Source organism: Taudactylus pleione, unplaced genomic scaffold (assembly GCF_031769625.1).
Source record: "Taudactylus pleione unplaced genomic scaffold, aTauple2 ptg000078l, whole genome shotgun sequence".
NCBI classification, from domain to species: domain Eukaryota; kingdom Metazoa; phylum Chordata; class Amphibia; order Anura; family Myobatrachidae; genus Taudactylus; species Taudactylus pleione.
In genome coordinates, this window is record NW_028284480.1 from 2,171,697 (window position 1) to 2,191,056 (window position 19,360).

Consider the following 19,360-nt stretch of genomic DNA (forward strand, 5'->3'; position numbering starts at 1 on the left):
TTTTTTTTCCTCAAACTCTATCGTGACCTGCATATAATGATATCGTGGGCCGCGGGTTGTGCGCGCAGGCTTTGAAAATCTAATGTCATCGGACCAGGCAATGTGGTTAGAGTTCCTGACATGGAATAATCAATCTAAGCTGCGACGGCATTGCAGTAGCAGTCATTAGCATATTTTTGCAGTGGGACTGCGTGCGTAATCGCAGCTGCGATCCCAATAGCGATCCGTAATGAATCAGGCCCTTAGTTCAGTTTTGGACTTTTTCTGATGTAGCGAAGAAATAGACAATGAAAGCGGAGTTCTGTCTTATTATATAGCAATAATGGTTAAGTACTGTATATAATTAGCAGAGGTGTGGAGGGAGTAACATTATCAAAGGTTACATATGGCATATTACACGCTTAATATAATTATTAAAAAGCATTCCAGAAGTGAATGCCATAAGCGTATTTGCTCTTCTGCTAAAATTTTCCATTGCTGTTTGGCTTGTTGCCACATTCAGATTTACTCTAATGAGATTATTGTTATTAATCCAGAATAAACCTTAGAGTATGAGATATAGGTCTTGATGCACAATTATTAATTTAGTGTATAATTATTTTGTGTACGGTAATTACATCCTGGATTATCCAAACAAGTTTGGAAAGTCAGACTGATGATAAAGCTGTTTTCAAGTACTGTAGTATAAGTGGTAAATGGTGAAAGCAGGGACAGACATAATTGTGTTGATAGCAAGGAAATATGCACTAAGAGCTGGGATGTGGCAGATGACCATTCAGTCATATTATTGATCTGATGACACTTCATTACAGGTTTCTCTGCACAAATATACTGTGTGTTTCTGCAATCTGCTCTGAAATCTCTTGTGGGCTTATTGAGGGTCTGGTGTGTCTCAATAACAATGATGTAAATGGCTTGCAAACTACTTCCCCTTTTAATTGTATATTTTTCAACTGTTACTAGTGTGTGTTTATTTAACACATAACTATGTAATGATGGGAGTCCAGAGATTGTATTTTGTGTGACCATCCTCAGCACTGGTTAGACATTCCCCATCCAGATGCTAGGGGCAACGATTTACCGCTTTTAGTGCTTAGTGTATAACTTACACTTCAGCAGCTGTACTCAAATAATCCATCGTTCTTTACCTCTATATTTACCAGGCATATTTCCCCTATCAAATCTTATTTTTCCTTTACATTTCAGTTATGCGATTATTGTATATTGATAATTCTTCACTAGCAGAAATAACCTGCAACTTGTTTCATCTTGATCCATCAAGTAAAAGCTGAGCAGTAACCAAAACAAAATTGATTGACATCAATGCAAGAGATAGGTGTGGCCCAATGCGTGCGGCCGGTAAGGGGTGGGGGGGGGAAGGTGCTTTAGGCACGCGTTCACTTGAATAGGATAGGAATAGCAGTCTGTGCACAGGGCACACAGTGACATTGGTGTGAGTGGTGGGTGAAGGTACAGCTGGTCACGTGGGCCACTCTCCCGACAGAGCTCCTATGCAAAGCAATACAACTAGAACATCTCCAATATAAAAATAAATAATGTTGGCAGAATCTATTTCATTGTGGGCAAAGCCAAGGGCAACAGCTAGTCTATAATATGGATGTATAGGTATGTTTGTGACCCTGGACTGGGGAACTGAAGTACCAATGGATAGAGCTATTCACTAGCTCTCATTTGGAAGGTCTTTGCTAATAAAGGCCATAGCCGAGAATGTCAAATATAGGTTGTAACATGGCTTTTGGCAGGATATTAATCTTTCCTAATGAGCTGCCCGAAGTGGTTTGCCCAGGGCCTGGTCAGTTCACTGCTTAATAAAGTGTTTTAGCTTCAGCTGTTCTCCTCTAGGTTAGTACAATGAAGAGTAAGGGATTCACCGTGCTGGGTCAAGGCAGAAAATAGATTCTTACCTCTGGCCACAGCTGTGATAGTTTCTTATTAATGAAAATTCTGCTTTTATCAAACCAGAGGTTTATAGGTTACAGTATTGACTTGTTTTCCTGATGTCAAATCATTGTTGATTAAGCAGTAGAAATGAATCCGCCTGCATTTTGTAGGAAATGAGTGCATAGAATCTTTATTATATATGATTTGGTATGACAAACTAGTTTAGCCACACAATGAAGCCAGCACTTAGGGGGCGATTTATCTTGTACCGGTAACTATCTTTAATATCACCGCAATAAGAAATGATTTTTGGGGGGCTATTTATGAAAACTCTGTTCTATATAGTGCTCCAATAAGAGTACATACATCCTGCTGAAGAGTAAATGTACAGTGATTATTGCGTAATGAGCATGTATGACCATGAGGCTGCTAATGTGCAAACATGGGCTGGCAGAGGTGGACCCAGAGGATCCCTCTCCTGAACACAATGGCTAGTGCCATCTAAAGAAGGTGTTAGCTACCGGGGCCAGGTAAGTTTGGCTATATTTTGCAGTCCCCATAGAAACCTATGGGGATTGCTCAGGGGTATATTAACGCCTTGTGTGAGACCCATGTGCAGCGGGCCCCCTCTCCTCTGAATGTTTAGTTTGAATTTTTACATTGGTAACTGGTTTCTTTGTGCCAAGGGCACTAATAAGTTTAATATATTTTCCTTTCTGCTTTTTTTTGTACTGCTATCATTGTATAAAATGATGCTACCGTTTTATAGTAAATGCTCAGGTACTGCTTTCAAAATAATAAACGTTGTCACATTTCTGTCTCCAGTCCCCACAATCATTCATCCAAGTATTACTAATGCTGGGCATACACTATACGATTATCTGTCAGAGATCTGTCCAATCTGCTGGTTGTAATGTATGGGAGCCAATGACAATCGACCATTTGCTAATAAACATTGAAAAACAGACAAAAATTGTCATCCAGATAAATTGGTTAAATCAAATTAATTTAACCAATTTGACCAATCATTTTTTGCCCATTTTCCAGTGTTTAAGACCATATGGTCGAATGTCATTGACTCCCATACATTACCAGGTTTTCATTCCAACCAGACAGATAATTGTAGAGTGTATGCCCAGCATTAGTATGACCTATACCTTCTTAATGTCCTTTGTTTTGGTTGGAAAATCTATTTTCAAAACAACTCCCTATTCTTTAGTGTTTTCCATCTTGGTCTATTGCATTTAGTGTGCATGGGGTATACCTTTGGTATTCATCCTAAAAAGGGGATTACTGGTTCCTAACCTGTTGCGCATCCATATTAGAGAGTGCATTTATAATTTTTTCTTTTTTTCGTGGGGGGGGGGCTGTGTGATTAAAGCTGGTTTTATGTTCAATTGTGCCAGGATGTTCCTTTCTAAATCTTTCTGTACTTTTCAGCCATGTATGTGCATGATTAGATACAGCTAATTTTATGTTTTTTTTGGCCTGGGATGTGACACAGAATTTGAATACAGTTGTGTCCATTTTGCACAACATCATGCCATACAGTATCTAATTGCAAAAAAATAAAACCACTCTACATGGTGATATAAGCAGGTATGACTAAAGGAGCCAGAAGGAAAAAGTAATGTATTTAGTGCATTTGCCAGCACTACTATATTGCAAGCATTGGATTGTGGAAAGTCAGAACTTGCTTATTAAACTATATTTTTATAAATTGCTTATATTTTTAGACTGGTGAATAATACATGTTATAAGTTTTTCACCTCCCCGCGTCCACAGCATGGAGGCCTCAGGGAGAATGTGGGCTATTTTAGCAACTTATGATCTATCTATGGTAAATTCTTAATTTGTACATATGTGTCATCATACACTAATGCCGCAGTCACGGCAAATGGCTCTTCTCAGCACGCCAGATCCACTGCGATTCGGCTTGCGTCTGGCTTCCTTTGCACATCTTTTTTGCTCTACTGATGCAGTTTACTTGCAAGGCAACAAAATCGCTTCAATAGATTGCAGTGATTCATTTAATATGTGACATTTGTATATTGGCAAGCAACGGAGTCTGAATCTGTAAACGATGTGCTACAATCAGTCACACGCAAATATACAACTAAGACACACATTTGAGCAAAAAGATGTGAAAAATATGCTACACTGCTCTGCGTAGCTTTTGAGCGCCAGGCCTTTTCAAGCTAGGTATATGAGGACACATCTGTACTTGCACTTAAGTCATGGACGCAGTATTGTGTACTGTCCCTTTAGTAGTGCTAGTTCACTAGGATCTTTTTGGCAGGATGCTGACCACCAAGAGGTGCATATTTTAATTTTGAAGGGGAACATTTTGGATGCTGATGTATACAGTTATTTTTTCTACATAAAAATAATCAATGTTGCATTATAAGTACTGTAGTACACTATAATGCCCCTAATTCACATTGTGCCTCCATTTCACATTATACAACACACAGGCTGTAAGGGCTCTATCTCAGTTTTGTATTCTTTACTGTCCCCCTCACCCTCCTGTTTTACCTGAGTACCGTACTTTGTCCCAGCTCTGTGCACTGCACGTCAAACATAATTATGTCTGGTGTAGATGAGCAATGATTTCATTTTATCTTTTCTCGCATTCCATTTTTTCCAATTTTTTAAATTGAAAAGTATACCCTTCTTTCCTGCATTTGACTTTTCCTCTCCAGTAAAACCCATAGGGAATGTCCAAAAGGGAGAAGCTGGGGATAGTGGCGCTGTGAGTAGTACCGTCACTGCCCTAACCCCACTGTACTATGCAGCAAACCACAGCATTGTTCAGCTGGTGCCACAATGACACCAATCGCAGTCAATCAAGGCATCAAGCCCTAGGGCTGCCCATTTTAATGGAGAAGTCCAGAAGGCAGGTAGTGCTGCTTGAAAGGCAGGAGTCACACTTTGGTAGAGTAGACAAGTGTGAATATAAGGAATCTTCCAACACAAAGCAGAATACATAGCAATATCTTTTTACATGTTGTTGAGGTATACTGACCATGGCGTTCTCTCAATTGTTAGACATTCTTGTAGAGAAACATTATTATTGCTCATAGCAGTGTCTCAATATTTTTTTTTTTTGCCCAAACCATAAAAAAAATCTTACAGAACCAATTGCAATGAGTGTAATTATATGTTTATGATAAAAGTACCAAGGTAACCTAATTGTCTGTGTATAGCATTTTTTGTGTTGCCTTAATAACCATCTAACCCATCCTTGCATTGTCCGTTACAGCCATACATAGAAGAAATATGTGACAGTCTCCGGGGAAAGATATTTCAGAAGTTTATAGAAAGGTAGGAAACCTCTGTGTAAAATCATGCTCGTTCTTGATAACCAGCACTTGACAAATGAAATACGGTAACTAATGGTGACCTTTTAGGTCAGATGTGCAAGTCTTGGGTATTTTAAGGTGGAATTATATTGTAAGTGAACAAAAAGGGCAAATATCATAGACCTATGAGAATGAGTATACACGTGTTTAAGCTTAATTCAGCTCTAACATTGGTAATTGGGCATTTTATTTTATTTTTGTAAGGTGTACTGTACTTTATTTTTGTAAGGTGTAATGTACTTAATATTAGTAAGGTGTACTGTACTTTATTTTTCTAAGGTGTAATGTACTTTATATTAGTAAGGTGTACTGTACTTTATTTTTGTAAGGTGTACTGTACTTTATTTTTGTAAGGTGTACTGTACTTTATTTTTCTAAGGTGTACTGTACTTTATTTTTGTAAGGTGTACTGTACTTTATTTTTCTAAGGTGTAATGTACTTTATATTAGTAAGGTGTACTGTACTTTATTTTTGTAAGGTGTAATGTACTTTTGTGAGGTGTACAGTGCAGATGTGTCCTCCTACATCTATCCTCCATACGCCACCTGGCGAGACATGCAATTTTGATAAAAAATTTTGCCGCAAAATGCATCTAAGACGCAATGTGACACACCAGGAGACACTGCTGATTCATTTTATATGCGACACTTCTATATCTGTGTGCGATTGAGTCTGTAAACAGGACTTGGCATGGACTTGACAGAACTTGGCTGCATCGTTGCACTTTGTATGCTAAGTCTAAGACTCAGTTGCCCACATATATTCAAGTGTTGCATATCAAATTAATCAGCACAGTCTCCCGATGCCTCCTAGTATATCGCATTGTGACTTTGACATATTTTTGGCACAAGATAGACGCACAAATTACGCCCGGCACTAGCAGTGTCTCACAGGACCGGGTGCACCAAAAGTGGCTGTTTGGTGCGACTACAGCAAAAATGTACGAGGACACATCTGTAGTTTTATTTTGTGAGGTGTATTTTATTTTGTGAAGTGAATTTTGTTTGTGAGATGTCCTTTTTGTCAGATGTACATTTTGTGAGGTGTACTTTTTTTTCTTATGCTCTGTAATGTTGCAATTTAGTTAGATTTTTTCTTTTGTATAGAGTGCAATACCTTCAACTAGGCCACAGTTGTTGCAGTTGCTTAAATCAAATATATTTTTCAGATTTGTTTGTAACTTTTGAATACTTAAACAGCATTTGCATTCAGAAATCACAGATAATTCAATGCTGTATAACCCAGTGGACTCTGTAATTGTAACCTGTGTGGAAAAATATAATTTTTTTTTTTTTTTTTTTTTTTTTTACAGTGACCGATTTACTAGGTTTTGCCAGTGGAAAAATGTGGAATTAAACATCCATGTAAGTATAAATATAATGTTTACATGCAACATCAAATAAAAATGTAATTGACCTCCAATCAAGCCTAGACATGCCAGGGAGAGATTTCTGTTGATGTAAATACACGCACACACCTTTTCCATGTCACCTTAAAATATCATTCTGGCTGAATTTTACATTTCTCCACTCTTGTCTGAGATGATATCACAGTAATGAGCCAGCTGACCAGAATACAATGCATTCATTTTTAATGTTGTAATTACACGTTCCTTCACTACCTCCTCTGTCCTGTCTCGTGTGTCAGACAAGCATGTACTGTACCCCTATCTACATAAAATGTTATTAGCGCAGCTTTTTATCTGGAAAGCTATATTGTATAACAATGTGTTACTGCCTTACCAGCTAGACCACAATATATAACACAATGAGATGATCAGATGTATAGGCTGTGTACACATATTTGGGTGCAAGTAGTTATGTGTGAGAATGCAACACTTTCTGTTCCTCATTTCGGTTATACATCTGTTTTGGTTTCCAGTTGACCATGAATGACTTTAGCGTCCATCGAATTATTGGACGAGGTGGATTTGGCGAAGTTTATGGATGCCGAAAAGCAGACACTGGTAAAATGTGAGTGTCCTTCCATGACAGACAACATTGTAAAGCTGTCCGGGAAAAGTTCTTGTTGCCTTTAAACAAATATTTCTATATTTGTACAATATGCACTAAAAGCACAGCCATCTTAATAATCAATTATTTTTAATTAGTACTCTAAGTAAAGTAGCTACTGATTGCTATATACACATCACAAGTTTGAGCCAACAGATCAGAGTGATAGTTTCAGTGCATTTTCTATGTAAGGAAATTGTAAGATCATTAGACCTCAGTCATACCATTTCTATACATATTCATAATATACTGTATTTTAACTCTTTTGGATAAAAATTGTTCACCTAATCTAATTCAATTATTGAACGTTGTTGACCATCTACAATATTGCTTCAATTCACACTCATGTTGTTTCTTTAACCTGTAACATATATGGCTGGGATGGTCATCCGAGTTTTTGGATTTATCAAATTTTAAGAATGTAGTGGACGTGTCAGTTCCTGATTGGATGCAAGTAGCAGGAAACAGGTAGCCATAGTGCGGGATCCTCAGTGAGATGATTTGCTTTACATGTGATGTTGCTTCTTTTAGGTATGCAATGAAATGTCTAGATAAGAAAAGGATCAAGATGAAGCAAGGAGAGACCTTAGCCTTAAATGAAAGGATTATGCTATCCCTGGTCAGCACGGGGGTGAGTGTCTAACACTACTAGTCTTTGCAAGTCTGCTAACTCCATCACTGATTTTATAGAGTTAATGTTGACACTGCATGATTGAAGAAAGTGTCTTTGAAGTGCTCTTAGTGAGACATTGAACTTCAAAGGAAAAACTGCTACTGTATATTAGACAAAGCTTCTCATTTCCACCATGGTAACCAAGGATGTTGGTAGTATGGATTAATGCTGTTTATATCAGTGGATGTCAAGTTTGTTGTTTATAAAAACAAACAAACACCCTACACCAACCCAATCAATGGGGCACACTCCATTTAAAACAATAAGTGTTGTAATCTCTTTGGAACCTGCTTTTTAATGTGATATTTGTCATTCTTTAAATAAAATGGTATAGTGCACTGAATGGTATTTTTGTGTGCAAATAGTGTGTCACTTCATTTTAATTTAGAATTGTACAGCGCAGATGGTATCAGTACAAATATAATTATATGCAGTTATTACTTAGTGGACCGTGGACACTACAGCTAAACAATTAACCGTTGTCTCTTTAATGGTATGTCGACCTGCTCTGAAATTTCTCTTATTCCCTCTGATGGCAAGTTGTTTTTTTCTAGTAATTTATAGAAGTTGTTTTGTTTTGTTTTATTTTTTTTTTAAATTGCTGGTTCACTGATAATATTAGTGTAGCTATACTGTAAGTATAAATTTGCTTCAAATTTCTTTTACAACTGAATTTGTTAGCTCACATTACACTGACAGTGCAAATGTGCATTAATTTACAAAAATCAATCAGCATTGGCATCTTTTTAGTGAATGATGAAGGAACGGTACTGTAATGTCTGGCTGCTATGATTTGCTGTACTATTGTACCTGACTAGAAACCTATTGGATATTTGCCTAATTGCATATTAACCATGTCCCCCAATTGAACATACAATTACAATACTATTCAAGTCCTTGCTACAGTAGGACATGTTATGCAGCTCGGAGAGCCCGCTGTCCTGGAACTGGGTTGTCGCCAACATCTCCTTAGTTCCTTTACATTGGCCAGATACCATAAGTGGTCCATGGCCTTTAGATTCCCCTTTTATTTAGTCTTATACCAGTATTATTAGTTCTCAGTTACATGTGTTGGGTACCCATAACATGCCTAATATATTTCAAGTTCATATGTGAATACTTATGCCTGCAGTAGAGTAATGATCTGTTGAGTTTACTGGACTACTTACACCTGGCTCATGACATGCAGAGGACTGGTTAGACATGCTTGTCCAACAACACTAATCTGCTTAACACAGGGCTTGCTCTTTGATATTGTCCAGCCCATGCACATGAATAATGTCTTTGTGAGGTTTGATATTAAATCTGTGTACTTGTACAGTAGAATGAATAAACCTGCAGTTACTGTGAAATGGTAATTGATCTGTATGTGTTAAATGGATAAAGCATGTAAAACATTTATTCAGCAATGTATTGGTAAATGGTCCTATATCTTGCTACGAGCATAGGATTTAGCTACAGATGTGTCTACTTGCATCTTTGCTGCTTTAGCGGCAAATTGTGCCATTCGTGGCATGAGTCGCCTACCCACGAACGGGTATACACATTGCGCTCACACCTGAGACTCCATCAGATTGCATGGTGCGAATGCAGCACGCGGCATGGCATAGCACACGCAGTCACGGGTAATCGTATGGCACGATGCGCACATTTGTAGCGCGATCGCCAAAGATGCATGAGGACACATCTGTATGTAGATGATTGAGCCCCCCTCTCCAATATTTGTGCTATCACTAACCATATCTATGGTGGTATTTTTCATAACAAGAGCACCCCCAGGCCCAATCATATATGAAAGTTGGCTCCTATGGTTAGAAATCTTTATACATTAAATGTATTATGTAATTGAGTGGAAGCTGCCAACTGTTGTTAATCTCTTGATGTGGATAGAACTAAGGAGCCTAATCTATGTCCAGTTTAGCCATATACATGGGAAACAAACTTGTCACACATGCAGCTGGATCTGCCTTCATGCTGGAGAGAGAGATCCTGTTTGACCCAACTAATGGGGTTACTCATTGTTAGATGCTGATCACTGTCGGATTTGCACTTTTTCTGGTTGGTATAGATAATGGATATATACTGATCCTCTGTAGACAGAATTGTTTGGGCCCAGACATGCAGCAATAAAATTCCTGTGTGTATGGACAGTGTCAGGCTCTCATGTGCTACAAGGGGATTTCTTAAGCCTGGTGCACATAAGGGAAAAATCTCAAGAATATTATAAACTGTTATTTCAGTTGTTAATATGCAACGACATGCATTTAAATAAATAGAACTTAAATGAAATTTTTTTTAAAAACACACAGATGACAGACATGCATCACACTGACCATAAAAAAAGAAAATGTGTCAAGTATCAACAAATACAAAGGTGTTTGCCGTTTTTCTCTTTCTCACCTTGATATTCTGTGTTGTTAATATACATCTGACAGATGTTCAAGCTTATTAAGCAAACATTTTAAACAGGCACTTGTGACATACATTGTGTTTTTTCATATTGCTGGGGGTAGAGAGCCTTTCACACAAATGAAAGATCTAAGCCTGCCATGAATAATTGATGCCGTTGGAAATTATGTTTGACTAGAAAACAGAGCGTTTGGTGACAGCTAATTTCAAACCTCGTGTTCAGAGAGCCATCATTTTCTGTTGTGGTGAGCTGCGTAGCTGGCAATCAGTGACTGTAGCTTTACATTATACAGTAAATAGTAATCCCTGACACCTTTCTTTATAAGGGATCACTAATAAATGTTGTGAGCTGATAGGCTATAGTTACTCTGCAGTAGAAGTCTGACACAAAATACAATATTACCTAGTGGGTTCTTAAAGGGGAATGTGTACATACTGCATGATGATTTTTACTTTGCACTAAACAGTTTTATAAAATAATCTCCACAGGAAGCATAATTCAGTTAAAAGATCCAGATAAAATATAAAGTTGCCCACACGTCAGTCATATTATCATCTATTTATAAGCACTACGAGAGTTCTGTAGCAACGTCCAAAGGCATATAACAAAAAGTACAGAGGTGTCCAGCGATCTCTTTTCCGATCGCGCTACAAACGTGCGCATACGCTACAGTTCACTATGGTGGGCACTGTGGTCGCACCATGCAAACCTATGGAGGCACAGGTGCGATCGCAGTGCGCGTGTGCGCTTCGCACCATGCACAGCGCAAAAACGATGTAGCTAGACACATCTGTAGTGTACGTACAAACAGATACAGGCAATTGCACAACTTTACATAATTACATTATTACAATGTGCAGTAAATAATATTATATAAATAAAAAGCTCCGTGCTCATAAGAATTTATTCTAGAGGGGATATGGGCAGGGCTGGTTTAAGGACCACATGAGCCTGGGGATGATAATGATCAAGGACCTCTTGTAAGAAGCGTAGGAGCTGTGACAGGTGCTGTGTGGGTGTGTACACTCCCTACAGCGTCAAGGTCTCTCAAAATGTTTTTTTTAAATATTGCTTAATTTTGTGAGGCAAATAGAAATACAATTTTAATAGTTATGGCCATCTGGGCAGCATGATGATAGTTGTGGAGGCCTGTGTCCCATATACCCCATTGTTAATGTGGCCGGGATACAGGTGGATACAAAAAGGAGAACAGGGCAGAGGCTTGACAGAAGGTGCGCTAGACTGGAAAACAAAAATTTACCTTAAGGGCATGTTTGAAGCCTGGTGGACTGCATCCCAGAGGTTGGGTGCGTCCCGAGAGAAATCCTGAAGACAAGAATAGGAAGTGTTGATCAGGCAGGTGGTGAGACAGCAGTAATTGGCAGAGCGAAGATGGTGGGAGGGAGTGTGAGAGGAAATTAGGCAAGAGATGTAGGGTAAAAAATGTGGTTGAGTGCTTTCTAGGTGAGAGAGAAATATAAGGAAACCAGTGCAGTGACTGGCAGAAGGCGGCAGCAGAGGTGAAGAGAGAGCAAAATTAGGTGGGTAGAAGAGTTAAAGATAAACTGAAGAGAGTGAGTAGTTTAAAAGTCTAGAGAGGAGTAGATTACAGTAATGTAGATAAGTGATGATGACGACATGAATGAGTGAGTGTTTTAGTAGTGCATCTCTGGGAACGCTGGCCTCTGAAGAGATCAGAGGCTTCTCTGATTGCTTCAGAGACAAGCGTTCCAACACAAATATTATGTGGCCCAGTCACTCGTGCTATGATCGGAGCTGAGCTCCGATCGCGGCAGGGGTGACTGGGCTGCATAATATATTTATTTGGGCCCACATGGTTGGGCCACATAAATAGCTTCTTTGGGCCGCGAGTTTGACATCCCTCTTTTAGAGTAACCTTAGCGATCTAATAGCTTCCTCAAAAACTGGGTTCTGTAGCATATATGAAATAAACTAATAAGGAATACTTTATTTACAAAAGAAGTACAATGATTAGTTACAGAAAAGTCCACTTTTAAAGGAGATTGCGGATTGTTTATTGAAGAGATTCTTCCCTAATCATGGTGACAGGATTAGGGGAGTATATGGGAAATCAGCACCATTGAAAATAAAAACTATCAGCGCAAGTCATATAAATTGAACATAAACAAGTGGTCTACAGTAAGCAAACAGAGCAGCAGATGTTGATTTGACGAGCCTTAGGCTGCTGAGGTAATCTGGATGGAATAAGAGATATAGTCTGTTAAAAACTGTCCGTATGGGAATATTTGCATGAAACATTTTGTAACAAACTGCTGACATCTGTTATATGTCTTTATTAAATTGGAGGTTATGTATAGAAGATTCAGGTTTACTATTTTTTTCCCCATTATAGAACACGTTTTTATCCTCATCTATATAATTTGGTACAGTACATTCATCCAGTTATATAAATAGCAGGGGGGGTGTCCATATATATGTGTGTGTATATAGATAGATACAGAAAAAAGGCTTGTACGGGTGGGCTTTCCATAGTTTAATCATTGGGTATCAGGTTGGGTGCTAAAAACAGGAACCATATTTTTTGCTAAGAGAGGATAAGGACACTCTAAGGTTAAGGTGCATAAACATTTGGTTTATTGATTAAAGCGACAACGTTTCAGACCTTTGGTTCTTTCTCAAGCTATATTGTTAAGCAATGTTCTGGGTGCCCTCTACAGGTATTTTCAAATAATTATAGGTAGAATGGCAGCACTCTTGGTAAATAAGTAATAAGAGGTCCACAAGAACCTTTTAAGTTCAACGTTTCAGTTTTATAAAAAACAACTATTATTATAAAATTGGACCCTGATGTAAATTAACACTACAGATGTTATGAGATTTTCATAATAGAAAGTGCTATTCAATTGGTCAAAATAAATATTCAATTTATTATAATTATAAACACTATTAAAAAATCCAATAATTCATAATATACTTCCACAGACTAATAACTAGTTTGGATTTATATAATATCTTGCAGTTAAACACTGCCAATACAGATAATAAAAATATACATATAGTAAAAAGACACACCTCTCTTCACTTAATACATCAATTAGTTTTTGTTACATGGAAAAAGTATAGGTAATCACTTCCAACACACAATAGTAAAATATCCTGCAGATTATTATTCACTTTCCGTAACTTATTAGTTCCGGTATTTCTTGAAATTTATAGCAGGTAACCTAAATAAAAAAGCATACTTGTTTAGATACCAATAAAATGTTGAAAAAAAGGCCTTTGCACCTTCATGTATTCATTTGGTGATCACCAATTAGTAGTAACTTTTTCCCAACTTATTAGTTGTAGATTATTTTGCTTTATGAACTCGGTACTTAATTAATAGGTACCATGAAATCTCGAGCCAGTTCCTTGTGGTAACTGTACCAAAAATATTTGACCATATAAGCACTATATAGTCTCTTGGTGAGTTCCTTATAATGGCTGTATAGGAACACCATCCAGATTCCCAGTGAATACATTGATTACTTATACCTCCTACGACTGGTTTGTTAACCAAATCGCACAGCAGATCTGGCCTTTTTTTCAACATTTTATTGGTATCTAAACAGCTTTTTTATTTAGGGCAACTGCTATAAATTTCAAGAAATACCGGAACTAATAAGTTACGGAAAGTGAATAATAATCTGCAGGATATTTTACTATTGTGTGTTGGAAGTGATTACCTATACTTTTTCCATGTAACAAAAGCTAATTGATGTATTAAGTGAAACGAGGTGTGTCTTTTTACTGTATGTATTTTTTATTATATGTATTGGCAGTGTTTAACTGCAAGATATTATATAAATCCAAACTAGTCATCAGTCTGTGGAAGTACAGGTATATTATGAATTATTAGCTTTTTTAATAGTGTTTATAATTATAATAAATTGAATATTTATTTTGACTAACTGAATAGTGCTTTCTTTTATGAAGATCTCATAAAATTTGTTGTATTATTGAAAGGGAACAATACCCTTTAGAAAGCAGCAATTTAATTAGTAATTATTGTCACCAGGTAGACCAGCGCCCTAATTTACTTTTTGTGTATATCTGATGTAAATTAGGTCATCACATACGCTTGTGTGGTGAGTGCACGTCACGCTATCGTGCACGGCTCAAACCCCAACTCCCACTGCGCTCACCATGCTCTTAGGTTTGACGTGCACGCAGGAGAGATGAGGGCCGGGAATGTATTTGTAACGGGTTAGGGGTGTGGGGAGCAGAAGGATGAAGAGCGGGCTGGGAAGGAGCTGGTGAGACATGGGTGGCTCCCTGAGACTCTTTTAATAATGACATGCTTTTCTCCTTAGTTGAAATACAGAGGAGTGTGTGTATTTATGTAACAAGTGTAGCCATTATTCCTTTTACTGTATTCAGGTTTTTTTCAGTAATCCTGTATGGAAGGCAACTGGGTAATTTTTTTCAATACTTTCTGAAAGTGAATGTGAAGTGCATCAGTACCATGGAGAGAGTTTCATAACATGCCCCTGCTCTGGGTACCAAGGCTCAATGCCACACTTCTGCATCCACCAGGCCTTAGGGAGGTGCATGGGATTGAGGAGGTGGGGGGGACCCTGCCTTTTTCATTTACATTTGGCCCCACGTTTTTGATGGCATCCCTGGATCAGAGCACGCCCTGACCAATTTGATGCCCTAGGCAAGATTCTGGCTGGTGGCCCTCCACAAACACATTCCTCCATGTGGGTGCCGTCACCGAATGGACATGTCTTCATGACAGTGGGTGACTGGGGAGGCAGAGGGTGTCAGTGCCTCCAGCCATCAAGTATCTTCCCATTGTGTTTCTCCAGCCATTCAAATCTCTGTTCTTGTGGCTCCAGCCATCAGATCTCTCCCCCTGTTGTGTCATCAGACATCAGATCCTCTCCCCCTTGTGTGCCTCCAGCCATCCAGTCTCCAGGCTATTTCTTTAACAAGCACTCATAATTTACTTACCTTTGCTGTCTTCTCTCTGCTTCTTTCCTCTATGGTGCGCTCTCTGCTGTGAATAACGCTGAAATGACCTTAGGTCACTCCAGCATCACACGGATGGAAGCTGCAGGAGCTGTATGATCTGCTCTGGGATGTCCAACCTGTCCAGTTTCCCCTATGCTTTTCCAGATGCTCCAAGGCAATTTGCCTATACTGCCTATGTCTAGGATATAGGAGTGTAATATATCTTATCAGTGCTGGATTTCTTTCTGTTTGTTGAATAATCTAATACTCTGCTCAGGGTCACATTACGGCCTCACTCAGGCAATATTATGCCTCACGAATGAGTTCAGTGCTATTACTATGCCTCATTATGACAAAACAGTGTCTCATTAGCCTATGCCACTGTGCTTGTATCTTCTAGCTTTGTCACTTCAGTAAGTTCAATTCAGTAATTATCTTTAAACATACATGCTGTGCAGTAATAAATATCAATCGTAACCCTGTTTATGGTGTCTTCTTTGCCAGACTTGTGTCCAGTTGAAACAAGATAAAAATGTAGCTTTCTTTACTAACCATATTAGTCTAGTTCCATTCTGTACAAACCGTATGCATATTTATTTAAAATGGTTTTGCAAACAATACAAGATTTACAGTATGTTGTTACATTTTAGACACAAATGCCAGGTAACTGGAAAATTAAACTTCCAAATGCAACTCCCAGTGCCCTTCACTGTATTTAATTTTTCTGTGTACTTGCGTCTTCAGTAACCATTAGGAGTAGACTAAAAAAAATAGCTAAATGTACTCTTTATAATAATCAGCCCATCCAGACGATTTCCAACCTTTTCAGCCCACAACTCCTGAGTGTGCACGCAGCACCCTGGACTGACGATTGTTGAAATTGACTCCTGTGACCCGGGCGGCATGCACAACATTTTTCAAAACGATGAGCTGATTTCCATGCAGTAAATCAGGTGTACTTCTATGATTGTTCCAATTGGAGCTATCATTGGCTAGTGCAGTGGTCGGGGAACAGGGGTAAATTACCCCATTTGGGGTAAAACTGAAATTCCTGGGGGTAATGGACGGACAGCCGGGCATGCATATGAATCATTGCATGCCCGGCTGTCCGTCCATTACCCCCAGGAATGGAGGTCACTGGTGCCGGGTGCAGCGGCGCATCCGCTGCACCCGGCGTCAGTGACCTCCAGCCTGGCGCCGCAGGGAGGCTGTAAGCCGGACGCCCGCTGAAATGTTATTACCAGCGGGTGCCCGGCTCCTTCCCTGCAGTGCCATAGTTCCGAGGAGCAGTCGGGCGGACAGGACGGTGGCAGATGCAGGAGCGGAGAGTAAGGTAATTTTTTTTTTTTTGTACAAGCGGCACTGCTACAGGGGCACTGCTACAGGGGCATTACTATGGGGGCACTGCTACAGGGGCATAACTATGGGGGCACTGCTACAGGGCATAACTATGGGGGCACTGCTACAGGGGCATAACTATGGGGCACTACTACAGGGGCATTATATGGGGGCACTACTATAGTATTTCCTTCCTTTCAAATCAAGGGGGTAACGTTGGCGTATCTAAATATATTTTGGGGTAAAAGGTAAAAAAGTTCCCTGACCCCTGGTCTAGTGTATGGACAGGGAATTTAACAGGTAAACAGATCGTGTGTATCTTTTTAAAAAACTAAAAACAAAATTCTAGTAGGATATGTCATACCTAAATTAATACAAAACCACGAGGTAATTTTTGCAAGGAAGTTTTTTCATAGTATTACTCAACTTTTGAAAGTTAAACTTTAGTTATAATTGTAATTACAGGTCAGGGTTAAATTTGTATAGCAAGAATACCCAGACAAGACACATTTGTGCCTAATTATCAATCGGGGAAAAAAAAAAAAATTTTTTAAATAAATTAGTATATTTGTACTGTTGCCTGTATAAAACGGTGTGCATCCAGCAACCTTCTTCTTGTTCTATTCTTTGAGCTGGCATTCATAGCTCTTATTTATTTTTAATCCCTTTTGTTGTTTTTGTTGTGCGTGTGGAGAGGCCCTTCAATAGTGTTATAACACATGCAGTATTAAGTGGTTGGTGGTGGAAATAAAAGTTTTGAGATTGTAGACCAGCACCTAGCAATAGCATATGTGTACGAGTCTTTCTTTCCTGTATTCTTATTCTTCTGCATTGTGCGATTGCCCAGCAGCAATTATTTCAGTTCCATTAAGAGTATGTTTACAGAACGTTAGCTGCCACTCATAACTTCAGGTAACAAAGACATAACACTGCGGAATAAAGATAAAGGTGTTGCAGATTACGTGTGCTATAATTTTGTGCATGACCCATTGGTTGATAACTACAGTCAGCGGGTGGCATATGCACACAGATAATTATCTTCAACAAAAGGTTAGTTCAATTCCTGAGATATTACATTCTCATTTATCAACCATCCCACAACAGCAGCTTTTAATTGCTAATTTCTTGATCTGGAATGACAAGAATATTGCAGTGTGTTGTTTGCTTTTATAATCAAAAACCGACAGTGAAAGGAAAAAAAAATCAGCATATAATGAATTGTATTTAATTTGATTGGATATTAAATGGTGCATTTTAACTTGCTTACCCCTAGCTATCATTACAGAGCTGTAAGTTTAATTATTGTATTTGGATGTGTATTCAGTGTTTTGGAAGAAACCAGTTTTACATATGTTGTTATAAATCCTGGCTGACATGAGGAAGTCTGCATACCTAGTTTTCATACTTGCCAACTCCTCTGAATGTCTGGGAGACTCCTGAATTTCAGAGACTTTTCATGGACTGTCAGGAGAGCAGAGGACCTTCCCGGAACACGTTCTCTTCCCCAGTGAAGTGGGCCATGTTGTGATGCATGATGTCATGAATCTCTGCATTTTATAATGGGGCAGGGGTGCCAAGCTGTGAGGATGTGAATGACATTGTCATACTCCCACCACACTTGCCTCTTGGACCTCCAACAAAATAGACAAGTATGTTTATATTCTATAGGTTGTCTTCTCTAAATGAGGAAGGGACAAACTGTTTAGCCTCCGCATGTAAAAATTGCATATCGTTTTTTTGTTTGTTTTTTCCATTTCTGAAGCTTTGCAAAGCTCTGTCAAGAAGGCTCCTGAGTTGCTGGCCGTTCCTTCTCAGTCATTCTTAGATCCAGATCATTGGAAAATATAGAATGGTATATATACAATTTCTAAGAAATTCATTCTGCCACAGAATGCAAAGCTTGCCCAGCACTGTGAAGACTAATGGTGGGTACACATGACAGATATATCTGCAGATCAAGTGATCTGCAGATGATGGTCGTTTATACACACTGAACGGCCATCATCTGCTTGTGCCCCCGGGGCCGGGCAGCCGGGGGCGGGACTCTTCAGCTGGTAGGTGGGTTGGGGGTGTGTCCTGCCCCCTCCCCATGGCTGCCGCTGTGTGTGTACGGGCGGTCTGCAGACATATCTGTCCATGCGGCTGTGCAGCACAGCCAATGCGATATGTCTGTGATGCCATATTATCATATAGATAAAGTTCTAAGCCTGGAGTGTATATACTTTCTTAGAGAAATGGCTGTAAACTACTATGCTCCAGTTATTCCTTTTTATTTACATTGCAGTAACTTACCCAGTTTAATTGATATGGAAAAATACCTTTGTTTCACTCAGCTACAGTAGATTACCACAATGGGAGTGGTAAAACAGGATGATGGGAACATTTAATATTTATTTATTATCAGTTACTTATATAGTGGCAGCATATTCCGTTGCTCATTACAATTGTAAACAACATTAATAGAACAAAACTGGGTAACAGACAGAGGTAAGAGGGCCCTACTCACAAGCTTACAATCTATAGGGAAACAGGCATTGGTACACAAGGATAGGTGCTACATATTGCATATTGGTCCAGCCAGATTACAGAGGTTCTTGGTGGGCTGTGTGATCCAGTCACACAGGAATGTTGGCCTAGGGTTGGGGGGATGTCAAAGTGAAGAAAGAGAAAATATGTGAGGTTATG

General features: G+C 38.9%; 1 protein-coding gene across 2 annotated transcripts in view; it reads left to right on the top strand.

Moving 5' to 3' along the window:
• Positions 1 to 19,360, top strand: part of GRK3 (G protein-coupled receptor kinase 3) — a 278,817-nt gene that overhangs the window by 199,787 nt on the left and 59,670 nt on the right. For both annotated transcript variants that reach the window (XM_088467892.1, XM_088467893.1), the window contains 4 exons: positions 5,165 to 5,226; positions 6,578 to 6,629; positions 7,147 to 7,238; positions 7,809 to 7,908. In XM_088467892.1, coding sequence (XP_088324018.1) covers positions 5,165 to 5,226; positions 6,578 to 6,629; positions 7,147 to 7,238; positions 7,809 to 7,908 — 306 coding nt within the window. The remainder of the gene's footprint in view (positions 1 to 5,164; positions 5,227 to 6,577; positions 6,630 to 7,146; positions 7,239 to 7,808; positions 7,909 to 19,360) is intronic.